Source organism: Cetorhinus maximus, chromosome 14 (assembly GCF_964194155.1).
Source record: "Cetorhinus maximus chromosome 14, sCetMax3.hap1.1, whole genome shotgun sequence".
In the NCBI taxonomy this organism is placed as follows: Eukaryota; Metazoa; Chordata; class Chondrichthyes; order Lamniformes; family Cetorhinidae; genus Cetorhinus; species Cetorhinus maximus.
Genome location: NC_135892.1, coordinates 96,676,368 through 96,700,364, shown reverse-complemented (window position 1 = coordinate 96,700,364; position 23,997 = coordinate 96,676,368). Strand labels below are relative to the sequence as shown.

General features: G+C 47.2%; 1 protein-coding gene across 1 annotated transcript in view; it reads left to right on the top strand.

The window, feature by feature from the left end:
• The window catches only part of ryr2a (ryanodine receptor 2a (cardiac)), a 794,383-nt gene that overhangs the window by 424,016 nt on the left and 346,370 nt on the right, over positions 1–23,997 (top strand). The window contains exon 24 of the mRNA XM_078557297.1: positions 359–442. Within this exon, the coding sequence (XP_078413423.1) occupies positions 359–442 (84 nt within the window). The remainder of the gene's footprint in view (positions 1–358; positions 443–23,997) is intronic.

Here is a 23,997-nt window from a genome sequence, read left to right as displayed (position 1 = left end):
AATCTTTTTACTTGACAATTCATGGCATTTAATACAGGCTATGCAAGAAATTAAACTGTGCCTGGCGCTGATAAAACATATGTTGCTGAAAATTCAGGAGAATGTTCTTTGCTCAGAGAGTGGTTGGATTGTGGAACGCACCACCACAGGGAGTAGTTGAGGGAAATTCAAGGGGAAGTTAGAAAATTAACATGAGGGAGAAAGAAATAGAAGGATATGTTGCTGGGGCTAGATGAAGAAAACTGAGTGGAGACTCATATGAAGCATAAGCACCAGCATGGACCCGTTGGGCTGTGCTGTTAACATCATGTAAAAGTTGACTCCTGATGTTGGTTATTTTATGTGTTTTTATTTCCAGAACCCTTATGGCTTTGGGTTGCCATGTAGGCATTGCTGATGACCAGGCAGAAGAAAAGGTGAAGAAATTAAAGCTCCCCAGGAAGTAAGTACCTTGGGCAAACATATATATAAACATATCACACCTGGAGCAGAATTTTGGGGGCGGGGCCCACTCACCGACGCGTAAAATGAGGCGCAGTGACGTCGGGGGACGCACCGCGCCAGATTTAAATTTTCAGGAAGGTGGGAGCGCAGCAAAATCAGCTGTGTGCCCGCCGACCTGTCAATGGCCAATTGAGGCCATTGACATGGTCAATTAAGTAATTAAAGGACCAGCCCGTCCAACCTTAAGGTTGGCGGGCAGGCCAGGAGCCCCAGCGGGACTGCCGGTGGATGAGGTTTCATGTAGGCTTTAAAAAATTTTAATAAAGATTTTGTAAAAATTAAGGACATGTCCCAACTCATGTGACATTGTCACATGAGTTGGGACATGTAAGGGAAATTTTATTTTTCTATTTTTGTCTTTTTTACATGTGCAGCTGATCTCCCGGAGGCAGCACTTAGCCTCAGGGAGATGAGTGCACTCTTTCGTGCGCATGCGCGAAAGAGCGCACTCTCGATTTTGGGATTCCCCCCACCCGCACAGGGAGCGCGTAGCACTTCTGTGCGGACGTCACACTGGGTGGGCCTTAATTGGCCTGCCCACGTAAAATGGCAGCACGCCTGCCCCCGATCGGAAGTGTGTCCGTACGCGCCCGCCCATCAACTTCCCCCCCGATGGGGGTAAAATTCAGCCCCTGGAGTATTGTGTGCAGTTTTGGTCTCCTTATCTAAGGAAAGATATACTGGCCATAGAGGGTGTGCAACAAAGGTTTACCTGGGATGGCAGGATTGTCCTATGAGCAGACAGGGCCTGTGTTCTCTAGAGTTTAAAAGAATGCGAGGTGACCTCATTGAAGTACAAAATTATACAGGGCTTGACAGGGAAGATGCAGGATGTTTCCCCTGGTTGGGGAGAGGGGGTGGGGGTGGCGGGTCTAGTACCAGGGGACACAATCCCAGGATAAGAGGTAGGCCATTTAGGACCGAGATGAGGAGGAATTTCTTCAATCAGAGAGTGGTGAATCTTTGAAATTCTCTACCCAAGAGGACTGTGGAGGCTCAGCCATTGAGTATGTTTAAAGCAGAAGTTGATAGGTTTCTAGTTACCAATGACATCATGGGATATTGGGGTAGTGCGGGAACATAGCATTGAGGTAGAAGATCAGCAATCATCTAGTTAAATGATGCAGCAGGCGCGAGGGGCCGAATGGCCCATTCCTGCTCCCATTCTATGTTCCATCGTCAGATTGTTTGTTTGTGTATGTGTGTGTTTCTGCTTTCTGTAATGCTGAAAACTTAACTTCCAAGTTGTAGTTTTTTTTCTCTCCTGCCCCCTCTCTCCTTTGCCGATTGTAACAGGGATGTTCTGAGTGAAAAAGTGTCTCTTCTGAGAAAGGAAATAATTTAAAAATCAGCACAACTTATTTTGCAATCAGGACTTGTAATGTTTTTCTTTTGCTGCACGGGCTGAGAATGGCATATTCATGGGGCAGGATCTTCAGGTCGGCGAGCGGGGGTGGGGCCCGCTTGCCGATGCGTAAAATGGCACGGGATGAAGTTGGGTGGAACCCCCGATGTCACCCTGCGTCATTTCCATTTTCAGGTCAGTGGGGGGGGGTGCAGCCGAGTCAGCTGCGTGCCCGCCAACCTGTCAACGGCCTATTGAGGCCATTGAAAAAGTAATTAAGCTAATTAATGGACCTGCCTGTCCAACCTTAAGGTTGGTGGGCAGGCCGGGAGCCCTGGCGAGCTTCAGAAAAAGTATGAAACCTCATCCACGGGTGGGATGAGGTTTCATGAGGGTATTTAAATTTTTAATAAAGATTTCAATAGAAGTGATGGACATGTCCCAACTCATGTGACACTGTCACATGAGGGGACATGTCAGGGAAATTTTTCTATCATTTTTATTACAATTTTTCATTCAGAGCCGATCTCCCTGAGGCAGCACTTAGCCACAGGGAGATCAGTGCGCTCTTTCGCGCGCATGCGCAAGAGAACGCAACCCCGGCTGAGGGAATCCCCCTGCCGCCCGCACAGGGAGTGCATAACGCTTCCTGGCGGACATCACGCTGATTAAGGCCTGCCCACGTAAAATGGTGGCGCGCACCCGACGGAGGCGCACCCGCCCGCGCCCACTCTCGCGCTTCCTCCCCTAACGGGGGGAAAATCTTTCCCCAAAATGTGGAATTCACGGTGTAGGTTGGACATTAGTGATGGCTGGTGTTGGCTATAATCTCTGTATTACTGGTTTGCAGAGTAGCATTCTTCCCCCATTTGCTATTTATGTCCTTCATCATAAGGTGTGGCCACTCACCTCTGAGAGGAGAGCTTGTGCCCAGGTTCCTTTTTGTAACAGTGGATTAGATTCTTCCTATGATACACTCCTTGCTGGAAGCCTTACCTGCCCCCACGGATCAATGGGTATGACTGTATCCGTGGAGAACTACTGCAAACAAGAGAGTCCAAACATTAAATGTGAGAGTCTGAAAGACGCTTTCATTTTGTTGGCTTAATAAATAACAGGGCTGTGGAAACCAAACACCAGCTTGTTTCCTCCAGGAGTATACCCAGTATATAGGTTGTTTGCGTATTCATCTAAATTAAGAAATAAAGGTAATTTGAACCCTCACAATCTTCAAGAACTCCCCAGTAACATTACCAGCTCAAGGTTCTGCTCAGTATATGGTGTTACCTATTTGATTCTTCCTTCAGTGCTTCTTCATTTCAATGGGAAATTTCCCTGTGGTTATTATGCTCAGAATCATGAGGGGGCTAGACAGAGCAGATGAAGAGAAATTGGTGCAAGGGTCAAGAACTAGAGGACACAACTTTCTGGAGATTAGCAAAAGAAGCAAAGGCAACATGAGCAAAAATTTTTTTTAAGCAGCGAATAGTTATGTTATTGAATGCACCACCTGAAAGCATGTTGGAGGCAGGTTCAATCGTGGCTTTCAAAAGGGAATTAGATAAATACTTGAAGGGAAAAAGTTTTGCAGGGTTACAGGGGAAGGACCGGGGAGCGGGACTAGCTAAATTGTTTTGACAGAGAGCCGGCACAGTCTCAATGGGCTGAATGGACTCGTTCTGTGCTGATACGAATTTATGATTATCACATGCTACCAAGTTGTTGCCAGTCCGGCAACACCTCAATTTAAAAAATTTCATCCTTGTTCTTGAATCGTTCCATGGCCTCACCTCTCCCTGACGTTGTAACCTTCTCCAGCATTCCAACCCTCTGAGACCTCTAAGTTCTGGCCTCTTGCGCACCCCCAATTTTCATTGCTCCACCAATGGTAGCTGTGTTAAAATTTTCTCCCTAAGCTTCTCCACTTCATGACCTCTCTCTGCCTCCTTCAGTTTATGCCATAAAGCCTAACTCTTTTTGGTCACATGTCCTCATACCTTCTTAGGTTAATATCAAACTTTGTTTACTAACGCTTCTTTGAAGCTCCTTGGAACATTTTGCTGTGTTAAAGATGTTCTATGAATGCAAATTGTTGTTCAGGTAAAATAACTCCTGTGTAGGGTGACCAACGCTGGGGGGAAAATAAGGGACACTTTGCCGAGGAGTGGGGGTGGGGTGCTGACAAAACCAGGCATGAGGGCAAGAGGGGGTGCAGACGGGACCAGCGGAGTGGTCTGCCTGGTTCCACCTCCCCCTGCTTTTGGACCGTTCCAGACCCACCTACCGCCGGCCCCTCAAGCCACCCCAGACCCCACTCCTTAGGCCTGCCTAGACCTCGCCCCTTGCCCTCAGGATTGCCAGGCCCCCTTCTCTTCCCCTCAGGCATGTCAGACCCCTCCCCTCTCCCTCCGGGCTGCCGCACCCCTCTCCTCCCGCTCAGCACTGCCAGACCCCTCCCCTCCCCCGCTATGCTGCAGCGCCTGTGCAGTCCAGAACTGGCACAGTGCACACATAACGCTCAGACACCGACCATGAACAGGCAGCGACAAGAGGAAAGAAATCTGGGATAAATGGCATCACGGGAAGCCCATACCTGGTAGACGGTTCGCGAAGCCAAATTACAGGACGATCCCAGAAAATCCAGGATGGTTGATTATCCTGCTTCTGTGCAGGTGAAGCTGTGTATTCAGGTAATTAAACTTAATATTGCTGAAATTATTAGTACTTCAGTGAAAAGTACATGATGGGCAGAATTTAGCCCATGTTGGGCAGGCTCGGTGGGGGCAGTCAGGAAGCCGCCCGCCGCCCGCGATGGAGGCTGGAAGGCGATTTCATGCTGGCCGGCCAATTAAGGCCCACCCAGCGTAAAACACGAGTGGCAGCGCTCAGCTCTGCTTGTGCAGGTGGAGGGGGGAGGGCACGAGTACGCGCTTGAAAATCTCCCTGAAGGCACAGAGCTGCCTCAGGGAGATGAAGGGTTTTTTGAAAAAGAAATAAAGATTTGAAAAATTTAATAAAACACGTCCCCTCATGTGACCCTGTCACGTGAGCAGGGACATGTTATTAATTACATTTTAAAACTTTTATTTTATTTTTATTTGCTTTTGGAAACCTCGTCCTGCCCGTGGTTGAGCTTTCCAAAAATATGCAAAGGCTGCTTGGCCTTTTCGCCTGCCCACCAACCGTAAGGTTGGACGGACAGCGAAAAATTTAACTGATTTGGCTCTTTAATGGCCTTAACAGGCCTTTTAATTGTCAGTGGGCACGCTGCCAACTCCGGCGTGCGCCCGCTGACTGAGCTATCGCCCGACTGCGCGTTGACGTCGGGGCGCTTGCCTGATGTCAACGCGCATTATTTCATGCCCGAGCGGGTCGGGCATGCGCCCGCTTGCCCGCCGAGCTAAAAATTTTGCCCTATGTTCCAAGGATATTGTATCACACGTGCAACTGATTGTTCACCCTCCTGTGAAACTATCTTTGTTGCAGAGATTGCACTGTGTCTGGTTGCATATTGCCAGCTCAACTGCAACTGCTTAGTGTTGTATGTTGGTTAGTCTAGCTGAGGAATGATTGCTGAGACGTTTGGCATGTTCAAGCAACAACTGGTTTATGTTATACAACTGAACTTTGTACAACTACCCATGGCTAGGTGTTACACTGCTGAAGCCATGAACATTCTCCCCTTCCTCTCCTAATCATGTGTTCACTTACCTCATCATATTGGGAGGTGCTCTTTACACAGTCCCACACATTATCCCTTACAAACCTGAATACTACATATACTTATGCTGAAATCTACACTATACAAAAGCAAATATTGCAGATGTTGGAAATCTGAAATAAAAACAGAAAATGTCGGAAGGACTCAGCAGGTCAGACAGCATCAAAGAAAGAGGAATATAGTTAATGCGCTGGATTTAGTGGAGGCAATGGGGGTCTCGCCTGCCAGCTGGAGACCCACATCGCCTCTTTTAGGGAAGGCCTGCTGATTTAACGAGCACATGGGCACTTAACTGGGCAGAGTGGACCTTCCTCAGGATCAAGGACCCCAATAAAGGAAGTCCCACCAAGAAATGCCGGTCAGCCAGAGGCTGGCAGCTTTATTGAACGGAGGTGCCACTCGGGAGACAGTGGCTGCTGTCGGTACTACACCCACCTGAGGCCCAGAATCCTCGTTGGATCCCAGGCAACAGGTGAATGATGGTCAGAGAGGGTGTTGCGGGGAAGGGGTTTTGGCAGCAAGAGCTTGTGCGGGGGTGGGGTGGCTCTCAGATCCCCTTCCAGATGCCAAGGTCTCTCAATCAGCCACTGAGTGCCTTAGCATGAGGGACCACCCCCTGGAAGCCTGCAAGCAACTCTGCATGGGTTTGCTTGTCATGCCACCTGCATGGCAAGCCCCCTGCCCACCAATGGATTAATACCATTAATTACCCACTTAAGAGTCTCAATTGACAGTGGGGTTGGATGGCAGTCCATGGACGTACCCACCACAGACTTAATTGGGGTGGAGACGGGAAGGCAGTGGGGTGCCCATGTGCCACCCTCCCATCTGATTAAATGCCCCCTGTTATCCAACCTGTCAATTGGGTGGGCATTAAATTTTACCCAGTGTTTCAGGTTGATGACCTTTCATCCGAATTCGAATAAGCTTGATTTGTAAACGGGTTTTAAGCAAGTACAAAAGCAGGGAAAGAGGGAGTGGGGGGGAAGAACAAAGAGAATGTCCATGATAGAGTGAAATGCAGGACATTATTAAATGGCAAAAGGGACAATGACGCAAGGCAAAAGCAGATGGTAATAGGACAAGTAAAAAAACAAAAGATGGGTCGAGCAGGTGTAAATAGGAATAGCAAAATCATTACCAATAACTGCTGACTGAAAAATAGGGCAGATGTTACGATCTTAAATGGTTGAACTCACTGTTAAAATAACAAGGTTGTAAAGTGGCTAGTTGAAAGATCACATGCTGTTCCTCAAGCTTCAGTTGAGCTTCATTGTAACATTGTCAGGGGCCAAGGACAGAGAGGTCAGAGTTGGAGTAGGCGGAGATTTAAAATAATGAGTAACCAGAAGCTCAAAGTCATGCTTGTGAACTGAACGGAGACGTTCTACAAAGCGATCACTCGATCTGAATTTGGTCTCACCCGTGTAGACAGGGCCACATTGTGAGCAGCAAATAAATTGTACTAAACTGAAAGAAGTACAAGTAAATTGTTGCTTCAGTGGAATGGGCATTTGAGGCCCTGGATTGTGGAAAGGGAGGAGGTAACAGGGCTAGGAATGCATGGGAAGGTTCTGTAGGAAAGGGAGGGAGTGTTGGGGATGACTGAGGAATGGACCAGGGTGTCGCAGAGGAAATGCTGAAATGGGAGGGACGGAGAAGGTGTATTTGCAGGTGGCATCAAGCTGGAGGTGGCGGAAATGGCAGGGGATGATCTGTTAATGTGCATGCTGGTGGGAGGGAAGGTGAGAACAAGGTCAATCCTATCATGGTTCTGGGAGGGAAGGTTCTAGGAGGGAATGGAAAGGGCAAGAACAGAAGTGTGGGAAATGGAATAGACACGGTTGAGGGCCCTATCAACTGTGGTGGAGGAGGACAATCTTTTATTGAGGAAAAGGGAAGACATATTGAAACCACTGGTGAGGTGAGAGTGACTGCCCTTGACATCAAGGCACCATTTGACCAAGTGTGTGGCATCAGGGAACGCAAGCAAAACTGGAGTCAATGAGAATCAGGGGGAGAAATCTCCACTGGTTGGAATCATACCTAACACAAAGGAAGATGGATATGGTTGTTGGAGGTCAATCATCTCGTTCCAGGACATCACTGCAGGAGTTCCTCAGGGTAGTGCCCCAGGCCCAACCATCTTCAGCTGCTTTATCAATGACCTTCCTTCTATCATAAGGTCAGCAGTGGGGATGTTCGCTAATGATTGCACAATGTTCAACGCCATTCACAACTCCTCAGATACTGAAGCAGCCTATGTCCAAATGCAACAAGACCTGGACATATCCAGGCTTGGGCTGGCAAGTGGCAAGCAACATTCACGCCATGCAAGTACCAGGCAATGACCATCTCCAACAAGAGAGAATCTAACCATCGCCCCTTGACATTCAATGGCATTACCATCACTGAATCTCCCAAAATCAGTATCTTTGGGGATATCGTTGACCAGAAACTGAACTGGACTAGCCGTATAAATTCTGTGCCTACAAGAGCAGGTCAGAGGCTAGGAATCCTGCGACAAGTAACTCACTAACTGCCCAAAGCCTGTCCACTATCTACAAGGCACAAGTCATGAGTATGATGGAATACTCTTCACTTGCCTGGATGAGTGCAGCTGCAAAAACACTGAAGAAGCTTGACACCATCCAGGACAAAGCAGCCCACTTGATTGGCACCCCATCCACAAACATTCACTTACTCCACCACCAATGCACAGTAGCAGCAGTTTGCACCATCTACAGGAACTCACCAAGGCTCCTTATTCAGCACCTTCCAAACCCACAACAACTGCCATCTAGAAGGTCAAGGGCAGCAGACCGATGGGAACACCACCACCTGGAAGTTCCCCTCCAAGCCACTCACCACCCTGTCTTGGAAATATATCGCCGTTCCTTCACTGTCACTGGGTCAAAATCCTGGAACTCCCTCCCTAACAATACTGTGGGTGTAACTACAACACATGGACTGTAGAGGTTCAAAAAGGCAGCTCACCTTCTCAAGGGCAATTAGGGATGGGAAATTAATGCTGGCCTATCCAGTGACATCCGCATCCCATGAACAAATAAAAAAGAATAAGGAAGGTAGGGGATCATCAGAACAGATGTGATGGAGTCTGAGAAATTGAGAGAATGGAATAGAATCATTACAGGGAATGCAATAGGAGAAAGTGTAGTTTAAGGTAACTTTAGGAGTTACTAGGCTTTATAGGCCTATCCCCAGAAATGGAGACAGAGAAGTTGAAAAGGGTAAGAGAAAAATCAAAGATAGACCATGTGAAGACAAGGGAAGTGTGGAAATTGGAAGCAAAGTTGATGAAATTTTCCGGTTTGGGACAAGAGCAGGAAAATACACCGATATGTACCAATGTACCAGAAAAAGAGGTCAGGGAGACGACCTAATTGGCATTGGAACAAATAAAGTTCCACATCTCTTATGGAAAGGTGGGCATAGCAAGGATCCATGTGGGTTCCCAAGGCGCCACCTTTCATTTGGAGGAAGTGAGTGGAATTAAAATGGAAGTTGTCAAATATGAGAACAAGCTCAGCCAGGTGGAGGAGAGTAGTGGTGGATGGGATCTGGTTGGGCCTTTGATCAAGGAAGAAACCAAGACCCCTCAGACCATCTTGGCGGGGGATACAGGTGTAGAGAGAATGGACGTCCATTGTGGAAAGTAAACAGTTGGGCTGAGAAAGTGGCAACAATTAAAAGTTTCTGAGGGTATCAGGAGAAAATGCTGGAAATACTCAGCAGATCAGGCTGCATCTGTGAAGGGAAAAACAAAGGTAACATTTCAGATGGATGACTTTTCCTCAGTTACAATTTATTATTAGTATGTGATGATGCCATGACAGACCTGGGTTGGAGTTGAAGATCTTGAACTGACGCTTATTGTCTGGCAGCTTGTGATGGTAGGCAACTGTGGAGCTTTGTCACGGAGTGAATAATCCTACTCATTCCATAATTTCCTGAAAGTCGCCTGGTGAGATATGGCAGTGGGCATGGGGCAAAAATAACAGAACAGTTGGCCTGGATCAGAAGCAAGACATAGAGCAGGGGAGGCACGCTGACTCAATCTGCACACATCAAATCATTTGCTCAGTTTGCCAGATTAAGAACAGAAATTCAACAATGAAAACCTTTTTAAAAAAAGCTACAAAAGACATTCAGTATTCAAAACAGTTGAATAATACTCAGGTGTTTGAAGAGGGTGGCTGTGTGTAGAATCATCAAAATACATTTTATAACGTTGTCAATCAATAATCATTGTATTTAACTGCATGCCATGAACGTGTTAGAAAGTTTTTTTCCCACAAAATTTCCTGCACATCCACCTGCATCTGACGTCTCTAATACAATCTCTTAGTTGACTCTTGGATAAAGTCAAACAGAACACAATGATATTTTTATTTCTTCTGGGAGAAGTCATGGAGTTCATGATTCAGTTACAAGCTCATTAATTGTGTTTGATTATGGCATGACAGACCTTGTATGCAGTTGAAGACCATTAACTAATGGTGCTCAGTCTATGGCAGCTTGTGGTGGTAGGCAACTGGGGAGCTTCTCCATGGTGAGTGGGTAAACTAACGCATTCTATAATTTCCTGAAAGTCCCCTGATGAGATGTGGTAAGCCACAGTCGGCGTAAGGACAGAAATACCAGAACAGTTGGCCTGGATCAGAAGTAAAATGCAGCACAGTGGAGGCATGCTGACTCAATCTGCCTATATTCTTGTTTAATTCTGCAAATCCATACTGAATTTAATCCTTAAAATCCTGAAACCCTGTCTGGATGAAGGCCTGAATTAGTTATTGCAAAAGACATCTGCAATTATCCCATTCAGACTGCATGGAGTGTCTCAGATTTGAGAAGATAAATGATTTGGTATTTGGGTGATTCTGAAATGATCACATTTATTACCTACGACCAATTAACCCTTGAAACGTGGTCAGCCTTCTTAGGGCAATGGTATTCCAGCAGTCCAGTTGCGTTTTTGTTGATGGGCACAAATGACCAGATACTGAAGCAGTCCATGTCCAAATGCAGCAAGACCTGGACAATATCTAGGCTTGGGCTGACAAGTGGCAAGTAACATTCGCGCCACACAAGTGTCAGGCAATGACCATCTCCAACAAGAGAGAATCTAACCATTGTCCCATGACGTTTAATGGCATTACCATCACTGAATTGCCCACTATCAACATCTTGGGGGTTACCATTGACCAGAAACTGAACTGGACTCGCCATATAAATATAAACCCACGACCACTACCATCTAGAAGGACAAGGGCAGTAGATACAAAGGAATTCCACCACCTGGAAGTTCTTCTTCAAGTTACTCACCATCCTGACTTGGAAATATATTGCCATTCTAGGGTCAAAACCGGAGAAATCCCTTCCTAACAGCACTGTGGGTGTACCTACATGGACTGCAGCGGTTCAAGAAGGCAGCTCACCACCACCTTCTCAAGGGCAACTAGGGATGGGCAATAAATGCTGGCCCAGCCAACAAAGCCCACATACCATGAATGAATAATCATTGGATTCAAATTCACAACTTTGCATGGTGAGATTTAAATTCATGCCCTCTTGGTGAGCAGGCCAATACCATAACCACAATTATGCAATCTCCTATTAATGCTGCAATAAATCTGAGTGCAGATGGTCATCTACTCCTTTCAGACATCCAGAATGTGACAGAGGAATGATCCTTTGCTGGAGGCTAGGGCCTTTACCTTAAAGATTCTGGAAATGCCTCATTTGCACGCTTAGTTTGGAGCCTCTTCAAAGGGGTCTGGCATTTCCTGTCCACTTCGACGTGCTGTGGCTCTCATACTGACAGAAGGTTATTGACGGAGGTTATTGACGCTTGATACTCTTCTGGAGTCAGCAATACACGTAAGCCAATGGAGCATAGCCGAGTACTTTCGGGACTATTGCATGCAACAAAAGTCCCAAATAAGTTTCGCAGAACTGACTGAGTTCTCCATAAACTTCCTTTTTATCCTTGTAGCTTGGCTTACGCTCTCTCTTTGTTTCTTAACATCATATTCCCACTGACAAACATTGCACCTTTGCAATTATTATTTTTTGTTCTCTGTTTAAGTATTAACCATCCTGCTCATTTTCCTTATTTCTGCAAAGCCTCCAGCACTGAAATACTCCTGCACATTCTGGATAGAATGTGATTTCAGAGGAGCCTTCATAAAATAGTCAGTTCCTAAATCGAATGCCTATTTTTCCTGGATCTTTCTTTACCTCTTAGAAAAATGATATCAACCTTCACAAATCTCTACCTTTTGTGATTAATTTTTATGTTTAAAACTTTTCCTCTGAGGGAAAGTTTCCTGCCAGTTGATATCTTTAAAAAAAGTTGCATATGCTCAGTGTGTTCAGTTGGGCTAATGTTAATTTAAAGCCCAACATGATAGCTTGCAGCACTACAGAATATTGGTTACTGGTGCCAAACTAGGACCTGTAATGTAATTGGGCCATAAATTACCCGGGCCCGGATTTCCATGGAGTCGGACTGACTCTGGAGGCATTTAAACACAGTGGGCGGGATCCGATTCCGGGATTCCTGGAGCCAGCAATGTTTGCCAGCGCATGATGAGGGTTGAGGTAGCAAGCCCACATCCTGCACTCCCAACCTAGCCAGGTCTGGAGTCACATGTAGGCCAGAACAGGGAAGGATGGGACATTAGTAAACCAGATGGGTTTTTATGACAATTGACAATGGTTTCATGGTCACCCTTACTGAAACTAGCTTTTAATTCAGATTTATTAATTGAGTTTAAATTCCACTAGCTGCCGTGGTGAGATTTGAACTTGTGTGCCTAGAACATTAGCCTGCACCCCTGGATTACTAGTCCAGTGACATTACCATTATGCCACTGCAGACACTTAAGTTGCCAGTGGCGGGCTTCGTCCGGGATCAAGGACCTAAGGGGCATAGGACACATCCACTGAGAGATGTTGGCCAGTTGGAGGCTTGCTGGCTCTCAGTGCTCATCAGCACCAAGGAGCTATAGTGGGTGTTGATGGCACAGCACTGGAGAGGCCTTGGATCAGCGTTGGATCCCAGGCTAACAGGTGAGTGATGGTGGGGAGGTGGTTGTGGGGGAGGGGGGGTGGTGTCGGCAGAATGGGCAGGAGGTGGCTCCCTGTGGGCCCTCACCTTCCCGATACAGGGTCCTCAAGGGACGACTCCTCCCCTGGAGCCTGAAAACAACACACCAGTGTTTTCTATTGGGGCTCCCTATGTGGGAACAGGCCTGTCCACTGCTAGGTTCATATCAGCAGTGGTGGGATGAGGCCCTTAAGTGGCCATCAATTGCCCACTTAAGGGCCTCAATTGGCAGCGGGTTGGGAAGGCCATCCACAAGTCTTCCCACCCTGGACTTGATGTTGATGGAGGCAGGAAGGCGTTGGGATGCCCATGTGCTAACACCCCATCAGCAAACTGACCTCAGGGAAGGGTATTAAATTGGTCCTGAAGGTTTTAAGGAGCGACTGACACTCTCAAAAATCAATGTGACAGTGACTGGATGATCTGTTTTAATGCTATTAATTGATGGATAAAAACTGACTAGGACATTGAGGTTGAATCCCATCCCACGCCACTATAGGATCTCCTGGGCTCTTCTGAGAGGCCAGATGTGGCTTTTGTTTAACATTTCATTGGAAAAACGGCACCTCTTGACAGTGTGCACTCCTTTGGAACTACACTGAAGTGTTAACTTAGATTATGTACTCAAGTCTCAGGAGTGGGACTCAAACCCCCAACCTTCCGGCTCACGGGCCTGAGTGCAGCGACTGCCATCTAAAAGACAATGTCCATTTTAAACCAGGGAAAAGAGGGAACACAGCCTCCCACTATCACAAGTTATGCAGTGGAGTATCCCACATTTGAGAACCTTGCAGACACCCCTGCTCCTCTTTGCTCCATAAAAGTATAACTCAGAAGTGGTTTTTGGGGTAGTTTTGTAATGCCAGTATTGTTCAACTTTAAACCCTTCTGGTTAGGTCGTTTAACAGCAGGGCACGTGGTTGGGTTATGTGTGGTGCATGGGCAAACCATGTGTCCCTTAAAGTTGCAATCAAGGTCCTAATTATACCTTTGAGCCACAGAAGTAAAGAGGACTACCACCTGAACCAGGCAGGTGCTCCAGTAAATTATATAAAGGCTCTTAAGAGGCAGTGGTTGGATGGTTAGTGCCAATGAGACAGTAAGTTTAGTGACCCCATTTTGAGGCCAGAGCGCTCCATTAATGCTGGTTTTGGCAAGTTAAAGTTGGCCTGGAGAGTGAAAAATAAACAGTGTCCAAGAAATGAACATGCAACATATGAGGGTTCTAATGGAAGCACCATCATAATGGCATTGGTGGTGAATAAACACAGAGTATTTTAGGATGTATAGGTCAGAGGTTGGGTATCAAACCGTAGGTTAGCTCTGGATTATAACTGCCAATAGGTCTCAGTTGATAACTTTTCTGCTCACCCACAACAGAATCAAACTTGGCTTATTTTAATAACTGGGCCTCACAGAATTTCTGTTGGTTGATTTCCCACCTGTTCTGGGCAGGAATTCCATGGGATATGGCAGAATATTGCAGGACTGGGGCCAGCCGCTGGCAGCAGATAAGTGCCAAGTTTGGCTAATTGGGCAATTCTGCCAGAGTCCCGTGATCGGGAGGAGGTGGTGGAGCGAGATAATCGAAGGGACATTTCCAGCTCAATTTTTTAAAAAAACAAGCAAAAATCTACCTCACTTGACCCTGACTCCTCTTCCTCCTAGGGAAGGGCCTTTGGTGAAAATTGTAGATTAATGATGCCATCGGAGCACGAATGCATATTTAAAGAATCTGGTGGTTGTCCCTCTTGCCTGCTCAGAAGAACAGGTTAAAATTGGAAGCTGCAGGATTGGTGTTGGATGTCGGCAGGGGCGGAACTCTCTGCTAAGTTCCCATAAACCAGTTAAGATCACAAATACACGTGTTTGATCAGAGTTAAAATTACACGCTGTAGTCTATGCTCCGGGCATTAACTCCATTATTGCATTTCACGTTCTTACAGCGTTCATTATGATAAAGAAGTTTTTCCGACTTGATGACCTCAATCTCTTATATTTAATCTTTTAAATCTATGCCCCCTTGATACACATTCCAGTCGTTCAGTGAAAACAAAATTTGTTTCTATCTGCTTTGTCCCACTCTTTTATAACTTTAATCAGCCCTATCAAATCATCTCATAATCTCCTTTTCTCTAATGAGAAAAGCTCAATTTTTACATCTAGTATTGGGGAAGGAATTAGTTTAAACTGATTTTCGGGCCAGGAGAGAGTCGCTTTGAACTCGGCAGCCAATCTTATTAGTATAATTCCTGCCAGCTGCAGTTGTCAGTTGGGTGTTCACAGGCACTTCAGGAGTTGGCTCCACTATTTTGGGCTGTGCCCCAATGGTAGTCTTTCAATAGGTCCTGGGATGGGAAGGAAGAGAATTGAGAGGGAGGAGAATTGGAAGAAGATGAACGCAGGTCGGCATTGGGAGTGCTATGGATCCAGCGAGAGCGCTACTACTCTTCCTGGCTGTACATAAATGTAAATTAAAAAGGAACAGCTAACCTGGCCGCTTCCTGCATTCCCTTTAAGGGTGGCAGGTTAGGCTGCCCTTACGTCAGGAAACTGAACAGAGCTTTCTGAGTGCAGACTCCATTTAGTGTTGAAAACAAAAAATAAAAACAAAAAACTGCGGATGCTGGAAATCCAAAACAAACATTTAGTGTTGACCTAAAGACTTAATTGTACCTTTGGACCACAATAGTAAAGAGGACTGTCACTTGAACCAGGCAGGCGCTCCGGTAAATTATATGAAGGTGCTTAAGAGGCAATGGCTGGATGGTTAGTGCCAAGTTTAGTGACCCCATTTTGAGGCCATAGCGCTCCATTAATGCTGGTTTTGGCAAGTTAAAGTTGGCCCTGGCAAGGTCTGTGAACAGGTCGTAGGCCTCTTATTAAGACACACATGGAACCTTGGAGCTATTTTTGATGGCTGTCAGAAGTGCTTGTATATCCCCCAAGAAAAAACAGTGTTGGACATGTTCTGGCACCCTTAGGGTGTAAGAGATAGAGCCCTACATAATTGGTTCCTTATCTCTCCATTTTGTGCTCAAGAAATGGGTGCAAAAAGGTGTAATTTCTCACCCACTGTGTGTTGATACTCCAGCGTGCCATGGAATACTGAGTTGCTGAATCTCAAACCTCAATTAGGAACATCCCACCTTCATCGGAAATGGCTTTGTTAAATGCACTGACATGACACCCCTTGGAGTTATTTTTTTCATGATTTGCTGACTCTTCTCATGTTGATGAGCAGTGAGAGATTATAAATGTATTATCCTGCAGATTAGCCAGATGAGGCAATGTAAACAACCTTCTATAGCTAAATCACTTCAAGACCCCATCTTGTGCCTTCTTTTGATGTACAAATACTGCTGCTGCTGCTTCTGCTATGCATAGTTTCAGACTGTGGATATGCACATCCATTCTGCGGCTCTCAATTTTTATAATTCTCTTCCCCGGAGAGTAGTGGAGGCTGTGTCATTGAATTTATTCAAGGCAGAGGTAGACAGGTTTTTGAAAGACAAGGGAGTCAAGGCTTATGGGGGGCAGATGGCAATGTGGAGTTAAGACCACAACCAGATCAGCCATGATCTTATTGAATGGCGGAGCAGGCTTGAAAGGCTGAATAGCCTACTCCTGCTCCTAAGTCCCAGATTCCTATGTTCCGAAATGACAAAATGGATGATGGTGCATGGCAAAATGGGTGGTAATGGGACAAGTAAAGGAACAGAAGATAGGTCTAGAGCAAGGGTTCGCTATACAGCCACCCAGATTCAACAATGAGCTCAACGATTTTAGATCAAAACCACTGCTCCCATTTTTTCAGACAACCACTATTGATAATGATTATGCTGCTGCCATTTATATCTCCTCTAGAGCATTGTTTCTAGATTTTTCTCACTATTACCCTTCTTGCCTTGCACCATCTCTCCTGCTTTCCACCCTATCCCAGAGATTTCCCTTTTGGTCTTTCCTCCCCTCTCACCTTTCCCTGTCTCTACATTTGCCTAAAACCTGTAACAATGGAAGCATTTTCCAGTTCTGACATAAGGTCATCGACCTGAAACATTGGGTTGAATTTTCACTTTGGGGAATGGGTCTGTTGGGTCTGGAGTTGAGTCTGTTTCTGGGTCTTGAACAGGCTGGGAGTAGGGAGTGGTGGGGAGGGGAACAGCCACTCTTTGGGATTGGGCCTGCCCTATATTGGCACGGAGACGGGCACTCTGTACAATAAGGGTGACAGTTGGGCTCTCAAAGTTGGGCCAATCAGACCTTCCAACTTGTGAAAAACAGCAGGCTGCTGTAGAGGGTAAGTAACTGAGGGGAGGGAGGGGGGGCACTTCAATACGAAAGTGCCCTCTCATCAACCTTTTAAAAAAATGTAAGTAAGAGGAAAAGTAGCCAGGCCAACACCGTGGGGCTGGGGAAGGGGTATCTCTCTACAAATTCCTTTGGATGCACCCGCACCCAGAGAGGGCCTGACAGCCTGCTGGAGTACTGGCACCCTGGCCTGCCACCCTGGCATGCCTCCAGACAGTTAAACTCTACCCCTCTGGAAGTTGTAGTATAAGAGTCTGTCACATATAGGGTTAATGTGGGACTGAGTACAGAACTGCCCACACAGTGATGTAGGAGAACACATGACCCGCACCCAGAGTCAGGGTGGTGCTGGACGGAGCCGTGTGCAGACCTAAGCATGGAGACAGCTCCTCGCTTGTACCTTTCGCTGTATATTTGTAAATACTTCTAGCAGTTAATAAAGACTTACAGTTAACCCATGTATGACAAGGAAGACTTCATTAAAATCAACCGAGACGTAGCAAACACCCCACAACAGAAGCTGACTGGACAATCCCAGGTGGCTTCCTTTAACTGGTTTTAAAAAGGCTCTTAATGAACCTAAGTGGCTGCCTGCCTCATGTGGATGGGTAGCTTTGCCAGGCTCCAAGCCCACCTCCCATAAAATGGCCCACACTGTGAACGGCTTGGGAAACTGGCACACTAGCTGACACTGGTATTTTTGGGCTCCGTCCTCTCCTGTTCCCAACCTCCGTGGGGCCTGAAAAATTCTCCCCATTAGCTTTGTTTCTCACTCCACCAGTGATCTGTTGAGTGTTTCCAGGGGCAGAATTTTACGTCCTGCGGGCGGGTGCGCACCCGACCCGATCGGGCGTAAAATAGCGCGCGATGACGTCGGGTGAGCGTCCCGACCTCATCGCGCACTCGCGCAATATTTCGGTCGGCAGGCGTGAGCAGGTGCTGGAGCTGCGCCCGCCATTAATTAAGAGGCCACTTAAGGCCATTAAAAAGCCAATTGATGGCGATTTTTCATTGCCCGAGCGATTTCGCGCTTGTCGCATGGGCAAAACAGGCAGGCGGCCAGCCCACAATTTCAAGAACCTCATCCACGGGTGGGATAAAAGGATCAGCAGCATTGTCAGTGTGAGGAGTTTTGGAGATAATTTGCTGCTGGTGCAATAGACTGCACACATGTGGCCATCAAGGCGCCAGCAGGTGAGCCCAGGCCTTTGTCAACAGGAAGGGATTCCAGTCCATGAACGGGGATGCAGAGTCTTCAAGTCTGTGCAAGGTACCCTGGCAACTCCCATGACGCTTACATCCTGAGACACTCCCGGGTGCCGAGGCTCTTCAGTGCTCCAGCCCGACTGGATGGATGGCTGCTGGGTGACAAGGGCTAACCGTTGAAAAGTTGGCTTATGACGCCTCTCCACCACACAAGAACAAAGGCAGAGCAGCGTTACAATATGAGTCATGCCTCCACAAGAGCGGTGATAGAGAGCACCATAGGTCTCCTGAAGATGCACTCCGATGTCTGGACCATTCAGAGGGTGCACTACAATACCTCCCAGAGCAGCTGTCACTGATAGTGGTTTCTTGCTGCGTTTATCACAATCTGGCACTGGCAAGGGGGGACCCACTGGAGGAAGAGGATCTTGATGTAGCTCCACAGGCCACAGATGATGAGTCCAGTAGTGAGTCAGAAGAGGAGCATGGTGAGGAGAACGCTGAGGGCATGGAGGCAGACCTTGATAACCTCTAGGGAGGCATTCTGTCCCTGGAGCTGTCTCTCCATGAGAGTCGCAGCTCTCTCAATGGAGGAGGCAGTGCGCTCGGACATGAGGGTCAATGCAGTGCTCATGCTCCGCATGGACTCCTCCACAACGGAGACCATGGCTCGCAGACCCTCGTGGATCCCCGCCAGATCCTCCTGCACATCCTGTTGGACATCCAGCATCTGCCGCCTAATGGACGACTCCAGAGGCTCATCATCTGCCTTCGACTGAGCATCGTCCTGGTGCCCATCAGTCCACTAACTGCCGGTGCCCTCGGCACTCCCTGCCTCCGCCTGAACCTCAAGCAAGTGTGAAGTGCCCTCACCAATGTGCACTGACATTCTAGGCGCTGATCTAATGCCTATCGAGGTGCTGGGATCTGCGCTGGTGCCTGATTCATAGAACGGGTGTAACATAGGTGCAAGTGAAGCTTGGTGGTGCTCCGGCATTGGGGTGTTCCCTTTGGGGTCCAGGCAACGAGTGTTTGCTGGCGAACCTAAAAGAGAGAACAAGGACATGTCATTAGTTAAAGTCATCACACTGTCACTGTGCATGCCAGGCACCCTGGTGTGACAATGCGGATCTGAATCATGGTTCTGCCAGAGCACCTCAGCTACTGACCTCATTACAGTGTTGGTTCAAACATGGACAAAAGAGCTGAACTCCCAAGGTGAGGCGAGAGTGACTGCCCTTGACAGCAAGGCATCATTTGATGGAGTGTGGTATCAAGGGGCCCAAGCAAAACAGGAGTCAATGGGAATCGAGGGGAAAGTCTCCACTGGCTGGAGTCATACCTAGCACAAAGGAAGATGGTTGTGGATGTTGGAAGTCAGTCAACTCAGCTCCAGGATATCACTGCAGGAGTTCCTAAGGGTAGTGTCCTCGGCCCAACCATCTTCAGCTGCTTCATCAATTACCTTCTGTCCATCAGAAGATCAGAAGTGGGAATGCTCGCTGATGATTGCACAACGTTCAACACCAGTCACGACTCCTCAGATACTGAAGCAATCCATGTCCAAATGCAGCAAGACCTGGACAATATCCAGGCTTGGACTGACAAGTGGCAAGTAACATTCGTGCCACACAAGTGCCAGGCAATGATCATTTCCAACAAGAGAAAATCCAACCATCACCCCTTGATGTTCAATGGCATTACCATCACTGAATCCCCCACTATCAACATCCTGGGGGTTACCATTGACCAGAAACTGAAATGGTCCAGACATATACATACTGTGGCTACAAGAACAGGTCATAGGTTATGAATTGTGTGACGAGTAACTCACCTCTTGACTCCCCAAAGCCTGTCCACCATCTACAAGGCACAGGCCAGGAATGTGATGGAATACCCCCCACTTGCCTGGATGAGTGCAGCTTCCACAATGCTCAAGAAGCTGAACACCATCCAGGACAGTAGCCCGCTTGATTGGCACCACATCCACAAACATTCACTCCCTCCACCACCGATGCACAGTCGCAGCAGTGTGTACCATCTACAAGATGCACTGCAGGAATTCACCAAGTCTCCTTAGACAGCACCTCCCAAATCTACGACCACTACCACCTAAAGGACAAGGGCAGCAGATAGATGAGAACATCACCACCTGGAGGATCCCCCCTAAGTAACTCACCATCCTGACTTGGAAATATATTGCCATTCCTTCACTGTCACTGGGTCAAAATCCTGGAATTCCCTTCCTAATAGCACTGTGGGTGTGCCTACACCACATGGACTTCAGCAGTTCAAGAAGGCAGCTCACCACCACCTTCTCAAGGGCAACTAGTTTTGGACAATAAATGCTGGAAGCCCACATCCCATGAATTAATAAAAAAACAGGTGGCATCGTCTTTCAATGATCAATGGGGTCTCCAGGTTCAAGTCTCCCACAAATGAGAGGACTACACTAGAATGGTTGCACAATCCAAAACTCTCACCTCTGTGCACTGCACTCTTACCTTTGTCTGGCACCCCTCCTCTCCATGCCCAATTGCACGGGGAGCATGCTGGTTCTCGAGCGTCCTGCTCAAATCTGGTGAGCAGCAGCAGGTTGGGCGGGCCTCTGCCTGTATGTGACCTCTCTGCTTGGTTATGGCTTGTCTTCTCCTGAAAGGACAGAGGAGCATTGGTTAGTCTACTCTCTACCTGCAGCGCCATTGCAGCCTGACCAACCCCAGCTGAGGAGCACCTCGCAGGGCATATCCGAGCCGTGGCCCCTCAAGCCGTAAGGCACTCAGTCCAAGCAGCCAGGGCTCACCCCCTTGGCCAGCTCCGGCAAGATTGACAGTTGGCACTCAGACCCTAACACCCGTGAGATACATACTGCATACTGACCTATGCCAACACGGTACTCACCCTTCCTGAGCGCAGCAGGTCATTGAAGTGCTTCCGGCACCGCGCCCATGTGTACCGCGCCACATCATGGCTGCTCACCAGCACTGCCACCTCCTCCCATGCCCTCTTTCTGAGGTGCGGTGGCCTCCTCCTCCCATCTCTGGGGACAAGGGTGTCCCTCCTGGCAGCCACCTCCTCCAGGAGGACCACGAGGCACTCATCTGAAAACTGGTGGTGGGGGGAGGGGGGGAGGTGGTTGGGCGAGTGCTCGCCTGACCTGCTCTCCTGCCTGGCGTCCCCAGCCGCACTTGGCTCCGTCAAGACAATGTAGAACAGACGTCCTTCTGGGGTTGCCAGGGCCGCCATTGGACCCGGTGGCCGACAGGCCCCACCCCTCCTCGGCCCTCCCTGACCAGTGAAGAGCCGAGTTTCACGCTGGTCAGGCTTGCCAGCGGTCGGGGTCCGATCGTGGGCGGTGGGCTGTTTCCCGGCCGCTCCCGGTCCTGCCGACTGCGCCCGCCCGCTGACCTCAAAATTCTGCCCCAGCAGCACTTTTTTGTTTTTAAGTGTGATTTAATTTTGAACAGCAACTAGCACAGAAATTTGGGGGAAAAAATGGCTCTCAGGCACAGAGAACTCTTCAAAGCCCAAAGCTATCTAATACAGAATTCCAAGAAATATGCTAAAAGCAAAATACTGCGGATGCTGGAAATCTGAAATGAAAATAGAGAATGCTGGAAAAATGCGGCAGGTCTGGCAGCATCTGTGGAGAGAGAAACAGATTAAACGTATCGAAGAAATATGCACTACTTCAGGATCTGACCCTTCCTTTATTTTGTGGAGATGCTATATCTTCTCCAGTTCCTTCAAAAGTAATTAATTCACACCCCTGCCTGCCCCAGATCTATAGATATTACAATCATTCAATACTTAGGTCAATAATTGACAGGAGTTGTCAAAAAATTGATTTTTATTTTCTAAGACGTCAGGGTTGCTGGATTTCAAGATGGCCTGTCGCCATCCGGATTGTTCTAAGTTGCAAGAAGTAACGATTAAACATCGCAACCTTTTTCCTTTTTGCCTTTCCCATTGAAAAATATGTTTGGTTAAACGATTTGTATGCATTTTGGTGTCCTTGTCACTAATCAGCAGTGGAATTACACAAATTACACAGATTAAATGACCATCTTATTTAAGTACCTTGGGTTGAAGCCTGTATCTCACTCTCTCACTTTCCCGGAACCACTTTATCCAATTCAGGGTTGAAGGCTCCTGACAAGCAATGGGTGCTAGGCAGGGTACATCCAGGACAAGACACCAGTCCATCACAGGGCCCTCACAAGCAATGGGCACACCAGTTCATCACAGGGCGCACACACACACACTAAGGGGCAATTTAACCATAGCCAGCATATCTTTGGACAGTGGGAGGAAACCCACATGCAAACTCCACACAGACAGACACCCGAGGTCAGAATTGAACCCCGGTCCCTGGAGCTGTGAGGGAACAGTGTTAACCACTCCTAAAGCCTGCATTTATTGATGATAATTCAGCTCTGTTAAATTCCGCTGTTTCACGTCCCCAAATCTGGTTCGTGTTTTTTTTCCCATAACTGTTCAAATAAAACAATTAAAGCAGCAATTGGCAAAATTCATGTTTATTTAGTTGTAGGCTGAATGGTAATAATAAGCTTATTTTTGTTTTGTTGCATTTCTGTTCCAGCCCGTCAAACATGTTCTAAAGTTGTGTCACCCCACATATTGTTTTGGTACTTCTCGTACTGTCCCCTCCAGTGATGCTTATTCTGGGCAGCCACCCATATCAAACAAATGGCACTAAATGTTTGCCATTACCAGTAAATATTCAATTACAAAGGTGGCACTTAAAATGCATTAAGGGGACTGGCAGTTTAGGGAATTTCAATAAGCTTTACACACCTCATTAAAGTGAGATTAAGTGCTGTTAACTGTTTACTTAAGTGACTGAGTGCATCTGAGCACTGTCCACCCCCTTTATCTGTTTTTAATGCCCCAGGAACTGCTGATTGAAGCCATCTGAAGCTTCCATTTTCTGACACACTTGGTGGGTAACAGTACAAACATCTGATGGAGACATCAGGAAATTTCAGTCAGCTGTTGACTGAGTACAAATAACATCAACAACTTGCATGATTTAGCATCTGTAACACAATAAGAGCCCAAAGGCACTCCATAGAAGTGTTAGCAAATAAAATTTGACACAAAAATTGGGACAGGTGGCCAAAAAGCTTACCCAATGTGATAAGCTGAGAGAGAGGCAGAGAGTTTTAGGGACAAAATTTCAGAGCTTAGGGTCCAGGCAGGTGAAGGCGTGGCCAGCAATCGTGGGGTGATTAAATTCAGGGATACGCAGGAGGATAGAATTGGAGGAGGATAGGCATCTTGGAGGGTTCTGTGGGCTAGAGGAGGTCACAGAAATGGGGAGGGGTATATTCATGGAAGAATTTGAAAATTATAAAATTGAGGTATTTTTGGATCAGGAGCCAATGCAGGTCGGTGAACACAGGAGTGAAGGGTGAATGGAATTTGGTGCAAGTTAGTATATGGGCAGAAGAGTTTCGGATGAATTAATGTCTATGGAGGGTAGAAGGTGGGAGACCAGCCTGGTGTTCATTGTCAAATCTGGAGGTAACAAAGGTATTGAGGGGAGGTTTCAGTAGCAGATGCACTGAGGCAGCGACGAAGCTGGGCAGTGTTATGGGGATAGGAATAGGCGATCTCACTGATGGAGTGCATATGAGATTGGACATTTAACACGTGGTCTTTCACATCCCCAAATCTGGTTTCTATGTATTTTTTCCATAACTGTTAAATAAAACAATCAAAGCAGCAGTTGACAAAACTCATGTTTATTCAGTA